Genomic DNA, 19,906 nt, shown 5'->3' on the forward strand with positions numbered 1-19,906 from the left:
AACAATGCCCAAGAGTTTCAATTTCTCTACATTGTCCCCAAAACTTATTTTCTGTTTTTTGGACAACAGCCATTGTAATGGGGGTGAAGCAGTATCTCACTGTGGTTTTGATTTGTATTTCCCTAATGATGAATGATGCTGAGTATCTTTTCATGTGCTAATCCGGCCATCTGTAAATCTTAGAGAAATGTCTATTCAAGTCTTAAGCTCATTTTTAAATAGAGTTGCTTGTTTTTTTTCTCGTTGAGTTATAGGAGTTCTTTATATAGTCTAGATATTTTTCCCATGTAATACTATTTTTATTTTACAATTTAAAAATATATTCTAGATATTAATCCCTTATCAGATATATGATTTGCAAATATTTTCTCATTCTATAGACTGTCTTTTCACTTTCTTGGTAGTGGCTTTTGATGCACAAGTGTTTTTAATTTTGAAGAAGTTCAATTTATTTAATTTTTCTTTCACTGCCTACTATTTTGGTGCTACATGTAAGAAACAGTCTCCTAATCTATCTTTTTTTTCTTTCATTGCCTGTGCTTTTGGTGTCATACATAAGAAATTCAAGATCATGAAGATTTTCACCTGTTTTATTCTAAGACTTTCATAGCTTTGGTTTTAAATTTAGATCTTTAATACATTTTGAGCTAATTTTTATATATGGTATAAGGTAAGGGTCCAATTTCGTTCTTTTACATGTGGATGTACAGTTTTTCCAGCACCATTTGTTGAAAAGAACTTTCCCACTGAATAGTCAAAATTTTAATTATTGAAATTTAGTTGACTGTGTATGTGGGGGTTCTTCCAGACTCTGTATTTTATTCCACTGGGAATATATATTACTTTCGTAATCTGAAATTAACTAACTAAAATAGATGGAAAGCATATACTCTTCCATCTGTACCTGCCAACCAGGCTTCCAGGGGCACCTGGAAAAATGAGTCTGAGAAATGCAATTACCTTAATTAAAAAAAAAAAAAAACTTAGGGAAGGACTGACTGCTTTCTTCCCACACATGTAAAGAAATAAGCTATAGCTAATTTAAATGTTACAGATAATTCACAGGTGGAGTCAGTCCAAACATACCAGTGGATAGTCAACATTCACCCAACAGCCTACATGTAGTTACAGCAGAAGGAGCAGTGGTGGCAGAGGTCCTCAAGTGACCTCCGCCAACCCCTACCCACAATGTGATATATCCCTGGTTGCTGGAAGCTGCCTGGCTTCATTCTAGCTCTCAAAGCCTCCTCTCTTGAGAATTTTCTTGGCCCACAGGCTAAAGATAAGGTACATAAGAATGTCTGCTTTAGGATCACTATCTTTCCAGACCCACAACTGTAATTGGCACAAGGTGTATTTACCCAAGCTGGACTATAAACCCATCCAGGAATCATGGAGCCATGGAAATGACTGCAAACCGATTAGATGGGACCATTCCATAAGACAGCCTGAAAGCTAGTGGTTGGGTTTTTGTTTGGGCATAAGGTTCAATAAGCAAACAATAAAAATGCATGGATCTTAGGTGTTCTGTTGAGTTTTGACAGTTAGATACAACTGTGAAACCACCACCTAAAACAGGAGTAGAACATTCCTTCATATTCCATTCCATCAATTCCCTCCCCACCCCAAGCCAAGCAGCACTTTCTGATTTCTATCACCATGGATTTGTCTTGTCTGTTCTTGGATTTCGTGTTAAGTGGAATCATATGGTATGCATTCTAGTGGAATTGCTGAGTCACAGGGAAGAGGTATGTTCGAAGTTATAAGAAACTGCCAAACAGTTCTCCAAAGTGGTTGTATCATTTTACACTCCCACGAGTGTGCTCCATGTCCTACGTGCTTCATATCTTTGCCAACATTTGACTTTGTTAGTTTTTTTTATTTTAGCCATTTATTTCCCTGTGTCTGTAATGGTATCTCACTGTGATTTTAATTTGCATTTCTTTGATGACTAAAGATGTTGATCACTTTTTTGTTAACTGCCATTCATGTATTTTTTTTTGTGAAGGGTCTATTCAAATAAGCAATCAAATGATCTGCTCACTTAAAAGAATTTCACTTATTTATTTTGCTCATTTTGAATGGGTTGTTCATTGTTTCATTATTGATTTATAGAAGTTTGTTATATATTTTCAATACAAGTCCACTGTCAGATATATATAGTGTAAATATCTTTTTCCTAGTTTGGGGCTTAACTAATCTTTTTCTTCATGTTGTCTTTTGGTGAGCAGAATTAATTTTGAAGAAGTCCAATTTATCAGAAAAGAAAAAATTTTATTGTTAGTGCATTTTGTATCCTGTCCAAGAAATCTTTACCCTAAGGTTACAAAAACATTCACTTTTCTTCTAGAAGCTTTATGATTCTGAGTTTTGTATTTAAGGTGTAGAAGATCTTCAATTTTTTTCTTTTTTCAAGATTGTTTTGGCTATTATAGGTCCTTTGCATTTTTCAGTAAATTTTAGAATCAAATTATCTGTATCTTCAAAAAAGCCTGCTGGAATTTTGATTGTGATGGTATTGAATCTATAAATGAATTTAGGAAGAATGACAGCTACTAATTTTGACAGACTCTTTCATTGAACAGTGTAAGGGAGCTGCAGTGAAACTCAGCATTGCCTTCAGCACAGGACAAGAACAATTTTTAAATACATTAACCAACATCATATATTTTGAGAGAAATGAAAAATTAAAACTACAAAGAGACATCAGATTGGCAAAAACCCAAAGGTTTGATACCACTATGTTGACTATCAGAAGAGGAAGAGGCACTCTCAAGTGCTGCAGGTAAAAATGTAGATTGGCACAACCCTAGAAGGGAAGTTTGGCAACACTTAACATAATTACAAATGCATATGTCTTTTCACCCAGCAATTCCACTATAGGAATTCATCTGATAGCAGATACTCACACACATGCAAAATCACATGTGCACAAGGTTATATATTGTTTGAAACAGCAAAAGAGTTTAAGAAAATTATGGCGTGTCCATACAGTGGAATATGATATAGCTTAAAAAAAATTAGGAAGCTCTCTACATAATGAAGTAGAAGATTTTTCTGGATGTGTTACTAAGGTTAAAGAAAACAAAAAACAAAAAAAACAAGGTGAAGAACACTACAGAGTTTACTCCCATAAAAAGAGTGGAGGGGGAATGGGAGATGACTATTTATTTAATTTGTTTATACATGCTTACTGAATTGTTGGAAAAATACACAAGAAACTGATAAAAGTGGATTATGATTATCTCTGTGGGACAAGAACTAGGCTGACGGAGGCAGGGATGGAAGGAAGACTTTTCACTGCATACCTGTATATACGTTTTGCTTTTTGAACTATGTGAATATATTACATATTCAAAAATTAAATAAAGTAAATTTTGCAAATGAATTTCCCTAAGTATCTGATGTTGACAGAGATGATAGGAAGAATGACCATTAATGAACACTTAATACACACCTGGGCTGAATACTTTACATGTATTATCTCATTTAATCCTTCTGTTAACCTATGGGATCGGTGCAATAATTACTCTGATTTTACAGATGAGGAAAAACTGAGACTCAGAGGAGTCTCAGCTAAGAAGTTGTAAAACTAGGATTCAATCTGAGGTTTGTATGCTTAACTACTATATCACACTGCATATCTATGTAATAACAGTTTTGATATTGATAAATAGAAAAAAGCAATTACCTGCTGCCCTTCTGTACCATCGGCAGTAACCATTGCAACAGAGTGTGTTCCTGCTGAGGAGATGACTGCATCATGGGCAGGTACTGTGATGGGCGTTCCGTCCTGTGTTACCATTGTAATGGTATTGCCGATGGCTTGCATGTCAGCTTGAGATATGTTGACCTGCAATACAATGCATTTTACAATCAGTCAATGTTGCCTGTTTTATTTGGCAATTTTTATTAAGGACTAGGCTTAATCTTTGTATATGTCTACTCTATGGGACCAAAGAAATATTTTACAATGGAATAAACTTTTAAAAAGAGGTCATCAGAAAAACAGTATTTCTTAAATGTATTTCCTCTTCTACATCTCTACTGCCAATTTAGACCCCTATTTTTCACTCATATAATATTCTGCAATAATACAACTTCCTTCCAGGTATCTAGTCTAACCCTTCCCCAATAATCCTCTCCCTTGTTGCCTTTCTAAAAATCAAACACACTTCATTATACTCCCTGCTTAAATCCCCAGTGACTCTCCATCACTGCAACTCAGATTTCTTAGATGGCATTCATCACCTTTCATGATCTGGCATTAACAGCTTCTCCAGACTAATTTTTCACTACTTCCAAACCAGCACACAAATCTGGCACTCTAGCCACAACAAACCACTTGCAGTTCCAGAGTGTGTCATATATTATTTTTGTCACTTTGCCCTTTCCTTCACTGTCTCGCTAACTCATGAAAATTCTTCAAGATCCAACTGAATGGCCATTCTCTATATGGGCCTCCAAGATTCCTTTGGGGAGAATCATTCTCCTTCCTCCAGATTGCTGTAACACTTTATATATCTTTTGATTATCCCATCATTATGAGAAATTATTGTTCATTTTAGGAATGTCCCTCTCCTACTAGACTATGATACCCTTTACTTTCCTGAACTCCCCACACTAAATTTACCAAAATGTCTGGCATTGGTTCAATAAATGTTCAGTTGTTTAATTGACCAAAGGAATGGAACAGAAATCTAATTCCTAAAGGAAATGTGAAGGTTGTATCTAGAAAAAATACAACATTGGGGTGGGGAAAATAGCTGTTTCAAAACATATGAAGAGGGATTAGACTCATTTTATATGGTCAGAGAAGAGCCATGAGGGGATGACATAGCAGTTGGTTTCAATCTGATAAAAATTCGAATTACCCAACAATGGAACAGGCTGTCTCTTAAGAGGGAAACTGCCTCATCTATTTTGGGGCTGCTGTAGAGGGAATTTCTCTGGTATAGGGAGGTCAGATCAAATGACCCCCAGAAAGCCTGTGTCTTTGATGATCTAATTTTAAGAAAAGTCTTAGGGTTGATGCTGAATTAAAACTGTGTTAGTAAATATGTTTAATCTTACATGCCAATCAGTGGACAAAGAGTACTGTGTGGAATTAGTGATGTCAAAAGTAAGGGGAAGAGGGATGAATAAGATAGTGGAAGTGCTTTGTGTTTTCCTGTGCTGAATATGTTTCTGCCCCCTGGTTAACATCAGCACAAAGGGCAGGCTTATCATGGCAGGTAAAGCTCTGAGAGAGACGGGTAAGAAAAGGGTTCTCCATGGAAAACGCAGATACGGGAGGATAAAGAACCCCATGTATCTATCTCCACCAGGTACTAAGATCACCTTTGCTAGAGCTTAAATTAAACATGAAATCAAGTCTGAATTATTTTAGGCTAGTGGCATCTAGAAAACAATGACAAGTTTGACTATCAAACAACAACCATTACTTTTCCTGAGGGAAATCAAGATACTTGTTCTATTAATTCTGTGAAGCTAGATAAGTGGATTCCCGTGATTCCAGGTAGGGAGAGAGCCATATTTTGGAGATTTTACAGATTTGCCCATCACTGACTTCCCAAAATCTTTTTAATGATGTCCTCACCACCTGAGCCAAACCTCTGCTGATTTCTCAATCTCACCACCTGGATCTAATCAGCCATCAAATCTGATCCCTTGTCTGAACTGTGTTTCACATGGATCCATTACTTCTCAAGCCCTTGCTTTCACTGTGGTTCTGAGCTTCATCACCTCACCTTTGAACTACACCCGTAACACCATCTGAATTCTATAGTCACAGACCTTCTCTGATTACTAATCTTTCTCTGCATGCAGTCTCTTTCCTTAGAATACTGGAAAGCTTCAGGAGATGTAGCACTGCCTACAAGCTAAACTCCAAACTTTTTGCCATAATTCAGGGATTTCCTCAATTGAGACCCAATCTGCCTTTCAAGCCCAAACTCAGAGAAATATTATTTAACTTGTTTGGCTTTTGGTGGGTACTTACATGCTGAGTCCCGTCCTGGGATATGAGTGTCACCTGTTGACTCAACCCAGACTGGGTTACTGTGGCTACTTGTGTAGACACAACATCGTCCCCTTCTACACCTGTAACATACGTGATCTGGGGACCTTTAAGAACATCTTCACTTTGACCTGTTTAAAACAAATGAATTCTTTATTTGATCAACCAGCCAAGCTGTTTAGAAAACAGAGGATATTTTAAATATTACAGAGGAACTGACAAAAATTAAAGAGTATACATATCAAATTCTACATAAATGGCTTCCAACACATTCTGCCAACTTCTCCACCTCCACTTTTGCAAAGCCAAATCAAATCAAAGCAAACCAAACCAAACTTTCCACAGAAAATGTAACTGTTTTAATTTAGGGAGACCTCTCTTATTCTCTTAGTTGGAATAATTACGTGATACTGTGCATGTGTGTTGGGGTGGGGAGTGAGGGAGCTGTACAGGAATACTAACTATCCAGTATGGCAGGTATGCACTAAGTTCTTGCAGTCACTTAAGAAGCTGTTAAAAATGATAAGACAATCTTCATAAACATTAACCACAAAACCAGAATGGTGTGTAAACACAAGGTACTAACACTAAGTTACTTATTCTTTAACACAAGTGATTGATTGCAAGTCATCAGTACACAATGACATCATTGTGTAAAGACACTGTAATGGCAATATTATCTGGGGTGAGGTTAATCATTTCATAAGTAACAGAACAGGAATCCCCATCCATTTCTTTATTTCACAGAGAACCAGCAAGTAAACAGCAATTTCAATAGTCCATTACTGCCATACTTGGCAACCAGGAGGATTTCCACCACTCGGAAGACCAGAAAAAGGGTAAATATGGGTTTTTTTTTTCCTTCAAGAAGGACTTAATATGCTAATTTAAGAGTACTTCTAAAAATTATGGTTGATGCCCGCACTCATATAGCTACAGTCATCACGGTATAATCTCTATGACTCATTACTCATTTCTTTTTGTTCTGTTCCCAGCTATTTATCATACTTATTATTATGCCATTTTTCCAAAGGGTTCAAAACCTAGGGGATCACACAGGAGAAAAGGACACAACCCATCATTATTCTTGAAAAGATAATCTTGGTTTAATTTTTTTTAAATAAAATGTATGTTATTATATTATAGATTATCTTCCAGAACACAAGAAATTCTGACAATCTGAAATATCAACATTTAAGGAAGAGACTGAGGAAGCTTAAAAAAAAAACAGCCTAAAAACCTAAGTTTGACATCGTTAAAGTCTAACTGCAAGCATTCAGCAGTTGTTGTGATATCTAACCATGCACACTTACAGTGCTTTGGCTAGAAAACAGTATAGCATTCAAGAGTGAAGGAACTGTTATTTCCTTACTATCACATGACTGATACCTAAAACAAATCAGAACTACAAGGAATTATCTAAGTAGGCAGTGAATGATCTGTTCTTTTCCTTGTTCTCCAACCATTTGTTTTTTCACCTAAATGGTTTTCAATCCTTCAATATTAGCTGTTAAGATTGGGTAAAGAGGGGGGAAGGTATAGCTCAGTGGTAGAGCGTGTGCTTAGCATGCATGAGGTCCTGGGTTCAATCCCCAGTACCTCCATTAAAAAAAAAATGAGTAAAGATGTTTTCCTTTAATTTTCAAATATACTTCATTTAGGAGGTACTCAATGAAACAGGACAACCTTTATTTTGGGTTTTTTTGTTCGTTTTAGAAAAACGGACTTCATTTTACCTATTTAATTATGCTGAGTTATTTAACTGAAATCATATAATCTAATTCCCTAAAATATTTCTTCCAGGAGTTAATTCTCATTGAAATGAATGTTTTTATCTCCTACAACACTACTGAATAGCACATGAATCAACTAAGAGTTATTCAGGAGTGCTTCACTGCTCTTATGATTAAGACGAACATCCTCAACACACAAATAGTGCCCCTGCCTTGCTATCCAGCCTCATTTCACACCACTTCCCAGGTAGAAGAGCCACGCTGGCCAGGCTTCTTTCAGTCTCTCCAATTTACTTTGCTCTCTCCAACCTCAGGGCTTTTTGCATGTGCCAGTCCCTCTATCTGGAACATCCTCTTGCATTTGCTCCATTTAGCACCTCCCCTTTCACCACATCCCTGCCTCTCCACCAAGTTAACGCCTCTCCACCCTGTAGATCTCTCCAAAAATCATTTCCTCAGGGGAGCCTTCTCTGACCTTCAAGATCAGACTAACTTCCCTTCTTACACATCTCTGAGCATTAAGTACCTTTCTTTGATAGCAGTTATCACAGCTGTAAATGTTTGTGTGACTATGTGAATGGAACCTTATGATTTGAGAATATGCTTTGAATCATAAATTATGTTCATGTTGATTCCCAAACACAGACATGGATATAATGGAAAAACTCTCACCTGGGGGAGGCTCAAAGAAGGCTTCCTGCTCCTCCTCGATGGGCTCAGTGTCATTGTGGGCCGTCCGTTTGTGCATGGCCAGCGTGGAGATCTGCTTGTATGTCTTCCCACAGTGGTTACAGTTGTACGGTTTGGAGTGAGTGTGAACAACATGATGTTTGTACAAACTGGAATATTCTGTAAACCTTTTGTCACATCCAGGAACTGTACAAACATATGGCTTTTCCCCTAAGTAAAGAACAGCACCAAAAAAAAATTAACTTTTACTTATGAGGGCATAATCATTCCATACCTTCTAGAAGGGTGAGGAAGAGTTGGGGGAAGGAGGAAGGGGGAGGGTGCGGGCAGTGGGAGCCTCTAGTGGCAAAAACAAACAGCTGTCAAATCCCTTTCTTCTCCTGCTGTGAGGCAGCACACAAGAAAAGATTCCCTAACTATGGTTTCAACTTGGTTCAAAAGGTGGTCCGCACCCTGACTCATCCCAGGCCTAAGTACCACTCTTCCCCTTAATTACAAGGGATGTAAAAAATAAGGATGGAGATATTTATTGCCCAGTTAACTCTAAGCTTTGATGAAACTGTTACTGTTACCTCTAACTAGATAACCTAGATATCACGAATGGTATTATACTAATAACAACAATAATAAATGCAATTATTACTATAACTAATATAGCTTACCCTAAGGGTTTTATAAGGATAATTAAAAAAAAAAGATTTTCTAAAAAGTCTATTAGACATACTTTGGACACTTCAGTAAATCTAAAAGGACACACATTTCATCTTAACTTCATCTGACTTCTTGCATCCAATCAAAAACTACTGAATATTCACTAAAAACTCAATACAAAGGGAAATAAAACTGTAATTCTTTTTCCATAAAACAATTTGAGAACAATATAAGCAGTACATATATTTTTAGAACTTTTTATTATTGAAAATTTTAAATGTACACAAAACTATGAAGTGCAATAAACCCCTATGTACCAATCATCTACCTTCAACTAGTTGAATTAGCCAATATAGTTTCATTTATCCAACACACATTTCTCCCCCTCTTCCCACCCTGGCTCATTCTGAAACAGCTCCAGATAGCATTCCATCTCATCCATAAATATTTCAGATTGTATATCTGAAAGATGGATGCTTTTTAAAAAAATAACAAAATTTTAAATAATTACTTAATATCATAAAATATCTAGACACTGTTAACATGCACTAGGGGGAACCTAGAACTGAAAGTAAACTGGAACAAATTAACCTAACTGTAGTTTAAATGAATACTTTTAACCATTTAGAAGGAGTATGGGGGCCAGGGTCAGGGGGTTAGGGGGGAGAATAAACTAATTAAATTAACTCATACACACAGTATTTGACTAATGCTCTCAGTCTTGGACTAGGCTGGGGTGGGGAGAACTACAAACAAATTCTTCAGCTCTTCTTGGAGGCTTGTTTATTGCAGCGCTATGGGCAAAATGACTCAAACTTTTTTTTTTTAATATTTGCAACCAGTTGTGTTGCTTTTTTAAAAAAAGTTTTGTTTGTTTGGGTTTTTATTTCTTCGGTTTTTTGTGTGTGTGGGGAAATTTGGCTGGCTGGCTGGCTGGCTGGCATATTTATTTATTCATTCATTCATTCATTTTTAAATGAAGGTACTGGGGATTGAATCCAGGACCCCATGCATGCTGAGCCCACACTCTACCACTGAGCTATACCTTCCCCCCGAAACTATTTTAGATGTAATAAAAGACTGAGCAATGAGTAAATATGTCAATGCTGTTGGAAACCAGAGCTCTCTCTATGGAAGAAGGGACATATAAATATTGAACTGTTGGAAATGGAGGTACTGGTGTGGACTCATGTAATCTCTAGGATGTCCATAGGTGTGTATACATATGCTTATCCTATTTTGTTCTCACTTTACACCTTCCTTGGCTAACTCCATCTTTTTCCATGGTTTCAAACACAGTAAAAGTACCCTAAAATAGTAAAATCTCACACTAATGTAATCTGTAACATACGTCTTGGACATTAAGTAATTGAAATTGCTTCCTGTCCTCTGCCCAGTCTGCATTTTCAAAGCAGGGAAGATCAAAGTTCTTATCTTGGGGAATGGTTGTGGGGGAGATAAAATGAAGGCAAGGCCAGGCAGGGAAATGTCAGGCAATTCCAACTCAGAGACCAGCTCTGTTGATATTTAGGCTGGAGCAGAAACTGCCACTAGGTGGCACCAAACCACAGTCAAGATGTAAATAAATTTGTTTTTTGGGGGGATTGTTTTTTATTTTTGTTTTGAAATTGTACTTTTTAAAATGGGATTATAATAGACTTACAGTATTATATTAGTTTCAGGTATATAACATAGTGATTTGATATTTTTATACATTACAAAATAATCACCTTAAGTCTAGTTACCATCTTTCAACATACCAAGTTATTACAATATTACTGACTGTATCCCCTATGCTGTGCATCTCTGACTTACTTTATAACTAGAAGTTTATACCTCTTAATCTCTCTTGCCTATTTCATTCACTCCGACCCGCCTCCCCTCTGGCAACCACCAGTTTTTCTCTATGAGTCTGTTTTGTTAATGTTTGTTCATTTGTTTTGTTTTTAAGCTTCCACAGTAAGTGAAATTTGTCTTTTTCTGTCTGACGTATTTCATGTAGTTTAATACCCTCTAGGTTCATCCACGTTACAAATGGCAAGATTTCATTCTTTTTTTATGGCTAGTATTCCACTGTATGTATATATGTATGTGTATGAGTACACATCACACCTTTATCCATTCATCTATCACTGGACACTAAGTTTGCTTCCATATCCTGGCTATTGTAAATAATGCTGCAATGAACACAAGGGTATATATATCTTTTTGAATTAGTGTTTTTGTTTTCTTTGGAAAAAATACCCAGAAGTGGAATTGCTGGATCATACAGTAGTTTTTTGGTAGTATTTTTAATTTTGTGAGGAACCTCCATACTGTTTTTCATAGTGGCTGCACCAATTTTCACTCCCACCAACAGTGTACAAGGGTTCCCTTTTCTCCATAACCTAACCAACACTTATTTATTGTCTTTTTGATAACAACCACTCTGACAGGTGTGAGATGGTATCTCATTGTGGTTTTGATTTGCATTTCCCTGATGGTTAGTGATGCTGAGCATCTTTTCATGAAGACTAAATGGATCTGAATTGCACTTTTGGCTCCCTAAGGGCTAGCTGCACCATCTCAACTGGGTCATCTGACCATCCTTGCAAGAACGGACTGCATTTTACACAGCTGATTCTTTACCCTCCACTCATAGCATAATGCGGGCTTTTATTCTACTATCTACTTGATGATCATAAATCAGTCTTTTTTTTTCAGCCCAGACCTACTTCTTGGTTCAGACCAACATTTATCTACTTGATATTCCTACTTCAATGATTCTTAACCATGCATGCATATAAAAGACCTGGAGAGTTTTTAATATATACTGATGCCTGGGCCTCACCCCAATAAAATTATGTCAGAATCTTTGCAGATAGGATCCGGGGAGTCAGTCTGTTTTTAAGAGGTGAATCCAATGTACAGCCACATTTGAAAGCACTACTCTACCTGCATGTTCCAAAGATCAGTATAGCCAAACTTAATGTAGGCATCCCTCTTACCAGACTCTAATTTGCCCATAAAATTTCTTGAATGGCTAACTTTCAGATAATGAGCTTATATTCCATTACTTTAAATAGGAAAAATAATGTTCCCCCAGCCTATCTAAAAATCCCAGCCAATTTCCCCAACCATCACAAAAAGGCTCTTAAGCATCTGTGTTATAACCCACCAAGAATGTCTGCATAACAGGAAGCACTTAAAATACCAATTATCCAAAAAGGAACCCCAATTATCTAATTACTTAACATTCAATGAACTCAGTAGCAGGTATATGTTTGTGTATAATACACAATAACAGAGCAGCATCAAATAGGAATTTTGTTCTTTCTTCACTACAAAAAATATACTGTAATTTAAAAATGAAATAAAGATATAAAAGAATGAAAATTATATCAGAAAATACAATTCTTCTAATCTACAGTCTTCTTTCCCAGGCCTCTTAGGTTTTCACAAGCTTTTCCATTTTCTTAGTGAACATACATATAACGTCAGAAAGATGACAGCCATAATGTATTCTACACAACGTAAGCATAAAATGATTGTATCAGAAATATGACTTCAGTGTATTCCACGTTCTCTCACTTAGACTCACATGTAACTTAAAAAATTTTCCCTTTATAAAAAATGCATGTACAAGTAGATTCATTATAGTGGATTTTCAATTTGAATGATAAATTTTGAGCAAAAATTCTGTAAACCATTACAACAAATATATAGATGGTGAGAGTTCAGGTGGTGAGGGATACTCAGAGACCTATATACTGCAAACTGACACCATTATCTTCCCTTCCCAACCTGCTCTTCCCCATCTTAGCATTACTGTCAGATCTATCATACAAGCTAGAATAAGGGGTTCTCCTTATTCCTCACGACTAACCTGGTCACCAGGTCCTTTGCTGACACTTCTTCAATGTCTTTCATTTTTATCCTTCTCCATCTCACTCACTGCAAATATTCTAATGGCCCTTAACCAAGCTTCCTGCTTATGGTCTCATTTTCCTTTAACTTCTTTCTATAATACTGACTGATTTTTTTTCTAAAAAAAGCAAAATTTCTTTAAATTCTCCTAAGGCGTCCCCTCTGTCCATGGCAGTATTCAAACTTGTTAATGTTCCATTTTCAAAGATAAAGGATTGTTGTAGATCCCTGAAAATATTTCCAGAGATATCCAGGGGTCTGTAGAATGCAGCCTAAGAAATACCAACTGACACAACTAAAGTTCCATCCTATAAAAGTGTCCTTTGATTTTGAATTATCAGAAGTTTACTCAACACCAATAATAAAAATATATTTAAAAAATTTCTTACAAGACTAATGCACTCTCTCATTTACCTTCCATTCCCATCAAAAATACAACCTGAAACTAAAACAATTTTGTAAATCAACTATACTTAAATTAAAAAAAAAATTCAACCACAAAGTGGAGCATCAAAATTAAAAACGTTTGTCCTGCAGAAGGTACTAACAAGTAAAAAAAAACAAAAACAAAAACAACAACAACAAAAAACACAGAATGGAAGAAAATATCTGTAAATCACACACCTAATAAGGGACTTTTACCCAGAATATAATAGAGAATTCTTATAACACCACAATAAAAAGACAACCCAATTTAAAAAATGGGCAAAGGATCTGAACAGACATTTCCCAAAAATATATATATAGAAATGGCCAATAAGTATATAAAAAGATGCTCAACATCATTAGCAAATCAAGAAAATGCCAACCAAAAGCACAACGAGATAAGAGATAGATACCACTCCACATCTACTAGGATGGTTATAACCAAAAAGACAGAAAATAACTATTAGCTAGGATATGAAGAAACTGGAACCCTCATATATTTCTGGTGAGATTTTAAAATGTTGCAGCCACTTTGGAAAACATTTTGGCAATTCCTCAAAATGTTAAACACAGTCATCATAGGATTCAACAATTCCACTCTTAAGTATATATCCAAGAGGAAAGAAAACATACATCCTACACAAAAACTTGTACATGAATACTCATAGCAGCATTATTCATAATAGCCACAAAGTAAAAACAACTAGTAAATGAATAAATAAAATGATACATACATATAACAGAATACTACTCAGTAATTAAAAGGGAAAGAACCACAGATATATGCCATGACATGGCTGAACCCCAAAAATACTATGCTAAGGGAAACAAGCCAGACAATAAACACCACATATTGTATGATTCCATCTATATGAAATGCTCAGAATGGGCAAATCCATAGGTGCAGAAAGTAGATTGGTAACTGCTTATGGCTGGGGGCAGGGGGTAGGAGAAGATTGCTAACAAGTATGGAGTTTCTTTCAGGTGAGATGAAAATGTTCTAAAACTGGATTGTGCTGACGGTTGTACAACACTATGAATATTCTAAAAAACACTCAATCATATACTTTAAATGGATGAACTGTACAGTATGTGAATTGCATCTCAGTAAAGCTGGTAAAAAAAAAATATATATATATATATATACACACACACACACACACAGAGGCCACCTCTCCCTGTCTGTCCCTCAAGCACCACAAAGTCCAGGTTAAGAAACACCCTCACCATGGCAGCATAACACACAAGGCTCCTGCTTCCCTCTCTGACCTCACTTTGAACTCCTCTACTTTTGCTCCATGCTTCTGGTCATATGGAACACCCAGTGTTCTTCAGGTAAGCCATGCATGTTTTTTTCATACTTTTGTGCTTTTACCTGTGACATTTTCCCTGCCAGGAACACCCTTCCTCAGCCTGGCAAACTTTAGGGTTCAGTCTAAACATCAAATTCCCCTGGAAAGCCTTCCCGCATCTTGTCCCACTCCCACAGAGATGGCTGCTCCCCTCTCTACTCCCACAGCATCTTGTTCACGTAATGGGAGACACTCTGTGGCAGTTATATGTCTACTATCACTCCCCAAATCACCTGCCCCAGACAGTGTCTTGTCTGTCTCTGTATTTCTGATGCCTGGCAGGGGAACACACAGCAGATGCTCAATAACTGTCAAATAAATGTATAAATGCTAAGGTGAAGTTTTTTCAAGTTGCTTAATCTCTTTCTACCATGCCAAGTGGTAGGAAGGAGGGAGATTATTTGTAAATGGTTTATAGGAGAGGCAGGAGTTAAACAGAGCCTTGAAAGACAGAAGACCAAGAAAGAGAGACCATTACCCGTGTGTATCCTCACGTGGTTTTTATAATTGGTTGCACTGGCAAATGCCCTCCCACATCCTGGTTCTGTGCAGTAATAAGGTCTTTCTCCTGTGTGTGTCCTAATATGCACTTTTCTGATATTTGATGTTGTAAAAGACCTGCCACAACCTTCAAAGTGACATTTAAAGGGCCTTTCTCCTGAAAACACAAAGGGAAATAAATTAAATTGTGCAAAAATACATAGAAAATTCCAACGTTTTATCCTTCAGTTCTGCCTAGGATCATTCATGCTCAAAACTCTAGCCTTTTTGTATTGAGCTTCCTTTTTCCCCCCTGTAAACGGCATCATCTACTCCAAACTTAAATTTCCATAGGAAAACCTGAATAGTGTTCAAAACTCATCACTGATTACATTACTTTCTGAGAGGGAACCATCCAGGGGGGCATATTAAAAAATGAGCTAGAAAAGCAGAGAAAGGAATATATATCATAAAGAAATACAAAAGAAAAACAGAGTCAAGAATAAGGATTAAGGTAGGACAACCCCAGAATCCCCTAACAGCTTACCTACTACTTTATTTATTCTATAATACTTGAAGAGAAAGAATTTTTGCCCTTTTTAAAATCTAGAGTCTAGTACATAACATGCATCAAAAATATTTGCTGAATATGTTATGAATCTCAGGAGCTTAGAAACATTTGCCTCTGACATAATGGATAAAAATAAGAGCATGAATGAAATAGAAGCAGGGACCTACAGCTTTGTTCCTGAACATTGTAAAGTAAAGCCAATTTGAGATCATATTTGAACTTTAATGAGTGGAAGAATCATCCATGGAAATTTGCTAAACTATCTCAGAATAGAAGTATTTGAGTACAAAGTTATCATACTATATTGAAAAGACCTGTAGTAAAATCTCAAATTAAACAGCCTTATGCTATATTACTTAATCAATAGCTTATAACAGCATCTCCTATCAACAGTTTCTGAAATTCTTCCAGCTCTGATCCAAAGCAAATAATTACCTTTATAATACCAATCCACAAATAATCCAGTACGAGGGGAGGGTAGGGAAGATAAGAACAAAGTATCCTTGAGGAAAAGGAGAGAAGGAAATTTAAAGGGTAGGAGAGATAATTGCAAGGAAGTAACAAGTCTGTCTTTCTGTGGGGCTGTTAGGCATTCAGACGCTTTTCTGAGCAGCAGCTTAATGCTGGAGAAGCACTACTACTAAACCAAGAAGGAACTGGGGGTCCCTCCCTGCAGATTAAGAACTCCTGGCCTAGATAGGGTGTTTCTTCACACCAGTACCTGTATGAGTTCTGATATGTTTCTGTAGATCTCCTGAAGTTTTGAAAGATTTAGTACAATTATCTTCTGAACACCGATATGGCTTTTCTCCTGTATGAGTTCTGACATGACTTTTTAATCCATAACCTTTAAGAAAAATTTAAAAGAAATTTAATTACACAAGACCCCTCTAAGCATGCCCAGAGAGATTAAGCTATTGAAAAATATAGTAAATACCAAGGATATAATACAAACAGAACAGAGTAACTGTCAAAAAGGTACAAGAGTATGACAGCTCAGGACTGTCATGCTGAAAATTCAATGGTTTCACTTCTGTCTAGAAGAGATTGTTTCTTTTTTTAAAGAGCCCCAATCTTATCAGATGTTCACAATTCATACCCCAAAATCTTGAAGTAGAACAGAGACATGGAATGACAAATAGGGTAGAAGCCAGGAGGCCTGGCACTGGTCCTGGCCAGGCCAGATGTGTTCCTGGGCAGGACCCAACCCACTGCTAAGTCTCAGGTCCACATGGTTCCCTAAGGTCTGTCCTATTGTTAAACTCTGTGTCAGCTTTCATGCTCGGCTTTTGTTTTTCCTGCTAAAAGAAAGGAGAGTGTGGAGTGAAATATGAACACAATAGGCAGAAACAGGTCTGAGGAGAAAAATGAGAACACAGAGAGAGAGCAGAGCAAGCAGGACAAAAGGCAGTAAGGGAGAGACTGGAAAACTGGTTACTGTGTGCCTAATTCAGATCAAGGGGTCAGTTCCTGCCTCCTTCCTGTCTCTGCTTCACCCCAAGTGGAACCAAGAAACAAAGAAAATTCATGTTTTACCTGTTGCAAATGCCTTCCCACAGCCTGCATGCTCACACTGATAAGGCCGGTCTCCTGTGTGTGACCGCTCATGGACCTGTCATTAAAATGCAGGAGTGAGTCTATTTCCTTGAGGCACTCCTCAGGTGGACCGTCTCCACACAGACCTCTTTTTTTTTCTTCCCCCATTGCTGAATTATTTTGTTGTTTGTATGTTCTTTTTCAAAAACAAAAGATAACTTTTCAAAAACTATAGCTCAATCATTCTCAATGTTGTATGTTAAGAAGTATTCATTTTAAATAAGAACAGGAATATTGGAGGTTTGAGTTTTTCTAGAGTGGTCAAAGGTGTCTGTATGGAATATGCACATGGAGAGAGCTAGGAGCAGAGTACAGGGAGAGGCTACATAATGTCCACAATGTAAGGTTAACGGTGTGGAAGGGCCTTGATCTGCGGCAAGGCTTCACCGCTGACTAGTGGTACAACCAAGGCACTTACCTCCGCTCAGCCTCAAAGTCCTCTCTGAAAAGTGGGACATAATAGTGCCTACAGCAGAGGGCTGCTGTGACAAATGAATACTCAGGACAATCGCCAACATTTACTAAATCTTTACCGCATGCCGGGCCATTGTCTCAGTACTTTACATGTACAGAATTAACTTACTTAACTCTCACAACCACTCGCTGAGGGAGGTACTTTTATCATCTAGTATTACAGATAAGGAAAATTAGGTACTAAGAAGTCAAGTGACACGGCAGGTCACACACTGATAAGCAGTGGAGATGGGCTTGAGGCCTGCTACTCCAGATATGCTAAATGAACACTTCCTGACACACTGGAAACTATTCAGTAAATGTTAGCTATTATTTTTACAAGTCACAGTATGTCATGTTTACCTGTATTCAAAATACCTGGTCTATATATTTGACAGACAGGACAATTAACACCGACTTTTGCTAGGACTGCAGCAAATCACTGTTGACAGTGTGATTATACACACATCTCTCATATAATTACATAAACTTCACATTTGACAAAAATGTATATAAATATGTAGAGTACCTACCATGTGACAAGTAGTGTGCTGGACACTAGCTAGACAGAGATGAAGAAAACATAGTCCACGCCTTCAAAGAGCTGACAGTTTCCAGCAACTGCATAGGCTTTTGTGTGTTTGTGTAAGAGTGTGAGCGTTTCTATCTTGATAGGTAGGGGAGAACAAAGGACTGTGAATGCTACAAGCATATTAGTTGGCATTTAATGTCCTAGGTATTCTCATAACCAGACACAGCCTGTCCGTCGTATATACCTTAAGATGATGAGCTGTTGTATATAATTTTCCACATCCATCGTATTCACATCGAAATGCCTTCTCTCCACTTTGTTGAGATTTAGCACTTACTCTTGTTGCATGTCCTTGTAAGACAATCTAGATGAAGCAAAACGTATGATTTAAATTTTTTATGCAGAAATAAATCAGATAAGTTACAGTTTTCAAAAACAAAAACAAAAACAAAACTGTAATGTGGTTTCCAGACTTGGGTCATCATTTTATGAAGATTCTATCATGCTGAGCCAGCAGGTTAATTCTGTTCCACAGCCTGCAGTCAGCACCCCTGGAAGAAGTCATAAGGAGATCCACAAGGGGGAGTACCCAGAGCTCACAGACTGATTCCCACTTTAGAAAAATGAAGCCAGGCAGCATCCACAGTATGCAGCTGTTCCTTAACATTCTCCAGGGAGATACGCACGCGTGCACACACGCGCGCACACACACACATACACAAACACACACACTCCTAAAAACAATGTAAAAATCATTTTCAATTTCAAAAGCAATGAAAAAGAGAGAGGTCATTTGAGTCACCTGTGGGAGACATTACAATCCATATTATCTTAGTCTGCACTTGCACTTGCATATTAAGTAGATGATCATTTTTCTGGAACTCAACTGTCCAAGACTTTAAACAAGGGCATTGATGTCAGAGGCTTTTTAAAGATGATCATCTCTTTTAGAAATTAAAATACCATGAAAACTGAAGAATGACTTTCTACTCTATGGGCATGTGGTGACAATGCTGCCAAATCTTATCTGTACACATTGTCACACATGGCTCAAAAATCACTGTGCCAAAAGCATTTTTATATCATAAAAACTTCAAAATAATGGAGCAACGATCATCATGACTGAAGAGATACAACAGACGCTAAAGGCTGAAAGAAAAGTCTGAAAAGGCATAACAAAATGAAACAGATGATCCTAATGGCTTTTTTTCTGAAGAGCTGTTTGAATCTTTTTGGTTTCCATTAAAGAGAACTCTCTTATTTCCAAAAGAGATTCTGTCCCACCTCACCACTTGCATATCAACATGGAATTTTTGGTAAATAAAAATTTGATAAATATATTTTTAATTGCCTATTGCTTTTTATCCCCATTTAAAAAAAAATCCCCATTCTTAAGGAAATGAATATGCTTTACAGAATCTGATTCCAGTATGAGGACTAATAAAAATTATTTTTACCTATATTACTAAATATTTAAGTTTCTAAATAATGAGTGTT

The 19,906-nt window shown here is 36.9% G+C and overlaps 1 protein-coding gene and 1 long non-coding RNA gene across 6 annotated transcripts in view; one reads left to right on the forward strand and one right to left on the reverse strand.

The window, feature by feature from the left end:
* ZNF143 (zinc finger protein 143) overlaps window positions 1–19,906 on the reverse strand; it is a 58,697-nt gene that overhangs the window by 6,823 nt on the left and 31,968 nt on the right. For all 5 annotated transcript variants that reach the window (XM_006180837.2, XM_006180836.3, XM_014555967.2 and 2 more), the window contains exons 8-14: window positions 18,654–18,773; window positions 17,365–17,440; window positions 16,550–16,675; window positions 15,256–15,435; window positions 8,425–8,652; window positions 6,002–6,150; window positions 3,692–3,853 (exon numbers count right to left, since the gene is read on the reverse strand). In XM_006180837.2, the coding sequence (XP_006180899.1) occupies window positions 3,692–3,853; window positions 6,002–6,150; window positions 8,425–8,652; window positions 15,256–15,435; window positions 16,550–16,675; window positions 17,365–17,440; window positions 18,654–18,773 (1,041 nt within the window). The remainder of the gene's footprint in view (window positions 1–3,691; window positions 3,854–6,001; window positions 6,151–8,424; window positions 8,653–15,255; window positions 15,436–16,549; window positions 16,676–17,364; window positions 17,441–18,653; window positions 18,774–19,906) is intronic.
* Window positions 688–8,013, forward strand: LOC116666448. The gene is made up of 3 exons (XR_004323300.1): window positions 688–1,974; window positions 7,527–7,539; window positions 8,004–8,013. It is a non-coding gene; the product is annotated as an uncharacterized LOC116666448 (long non-coding RNA).

Source organism: Camelus ferus, chromosome 10 (assembly GCF_009834535.1).
Source record: "Camelus ferus isolate YT-003-E chromosome 10, BCGSAC_Cfer_1.0, whole genome shotgun sequence".
Classification (NCBI taxonomy): Eukaryota; Metazoa; Chordata; class Mammalia; order Artiodactyla; family Camelidae; genus Camelus; species Camelus ferus.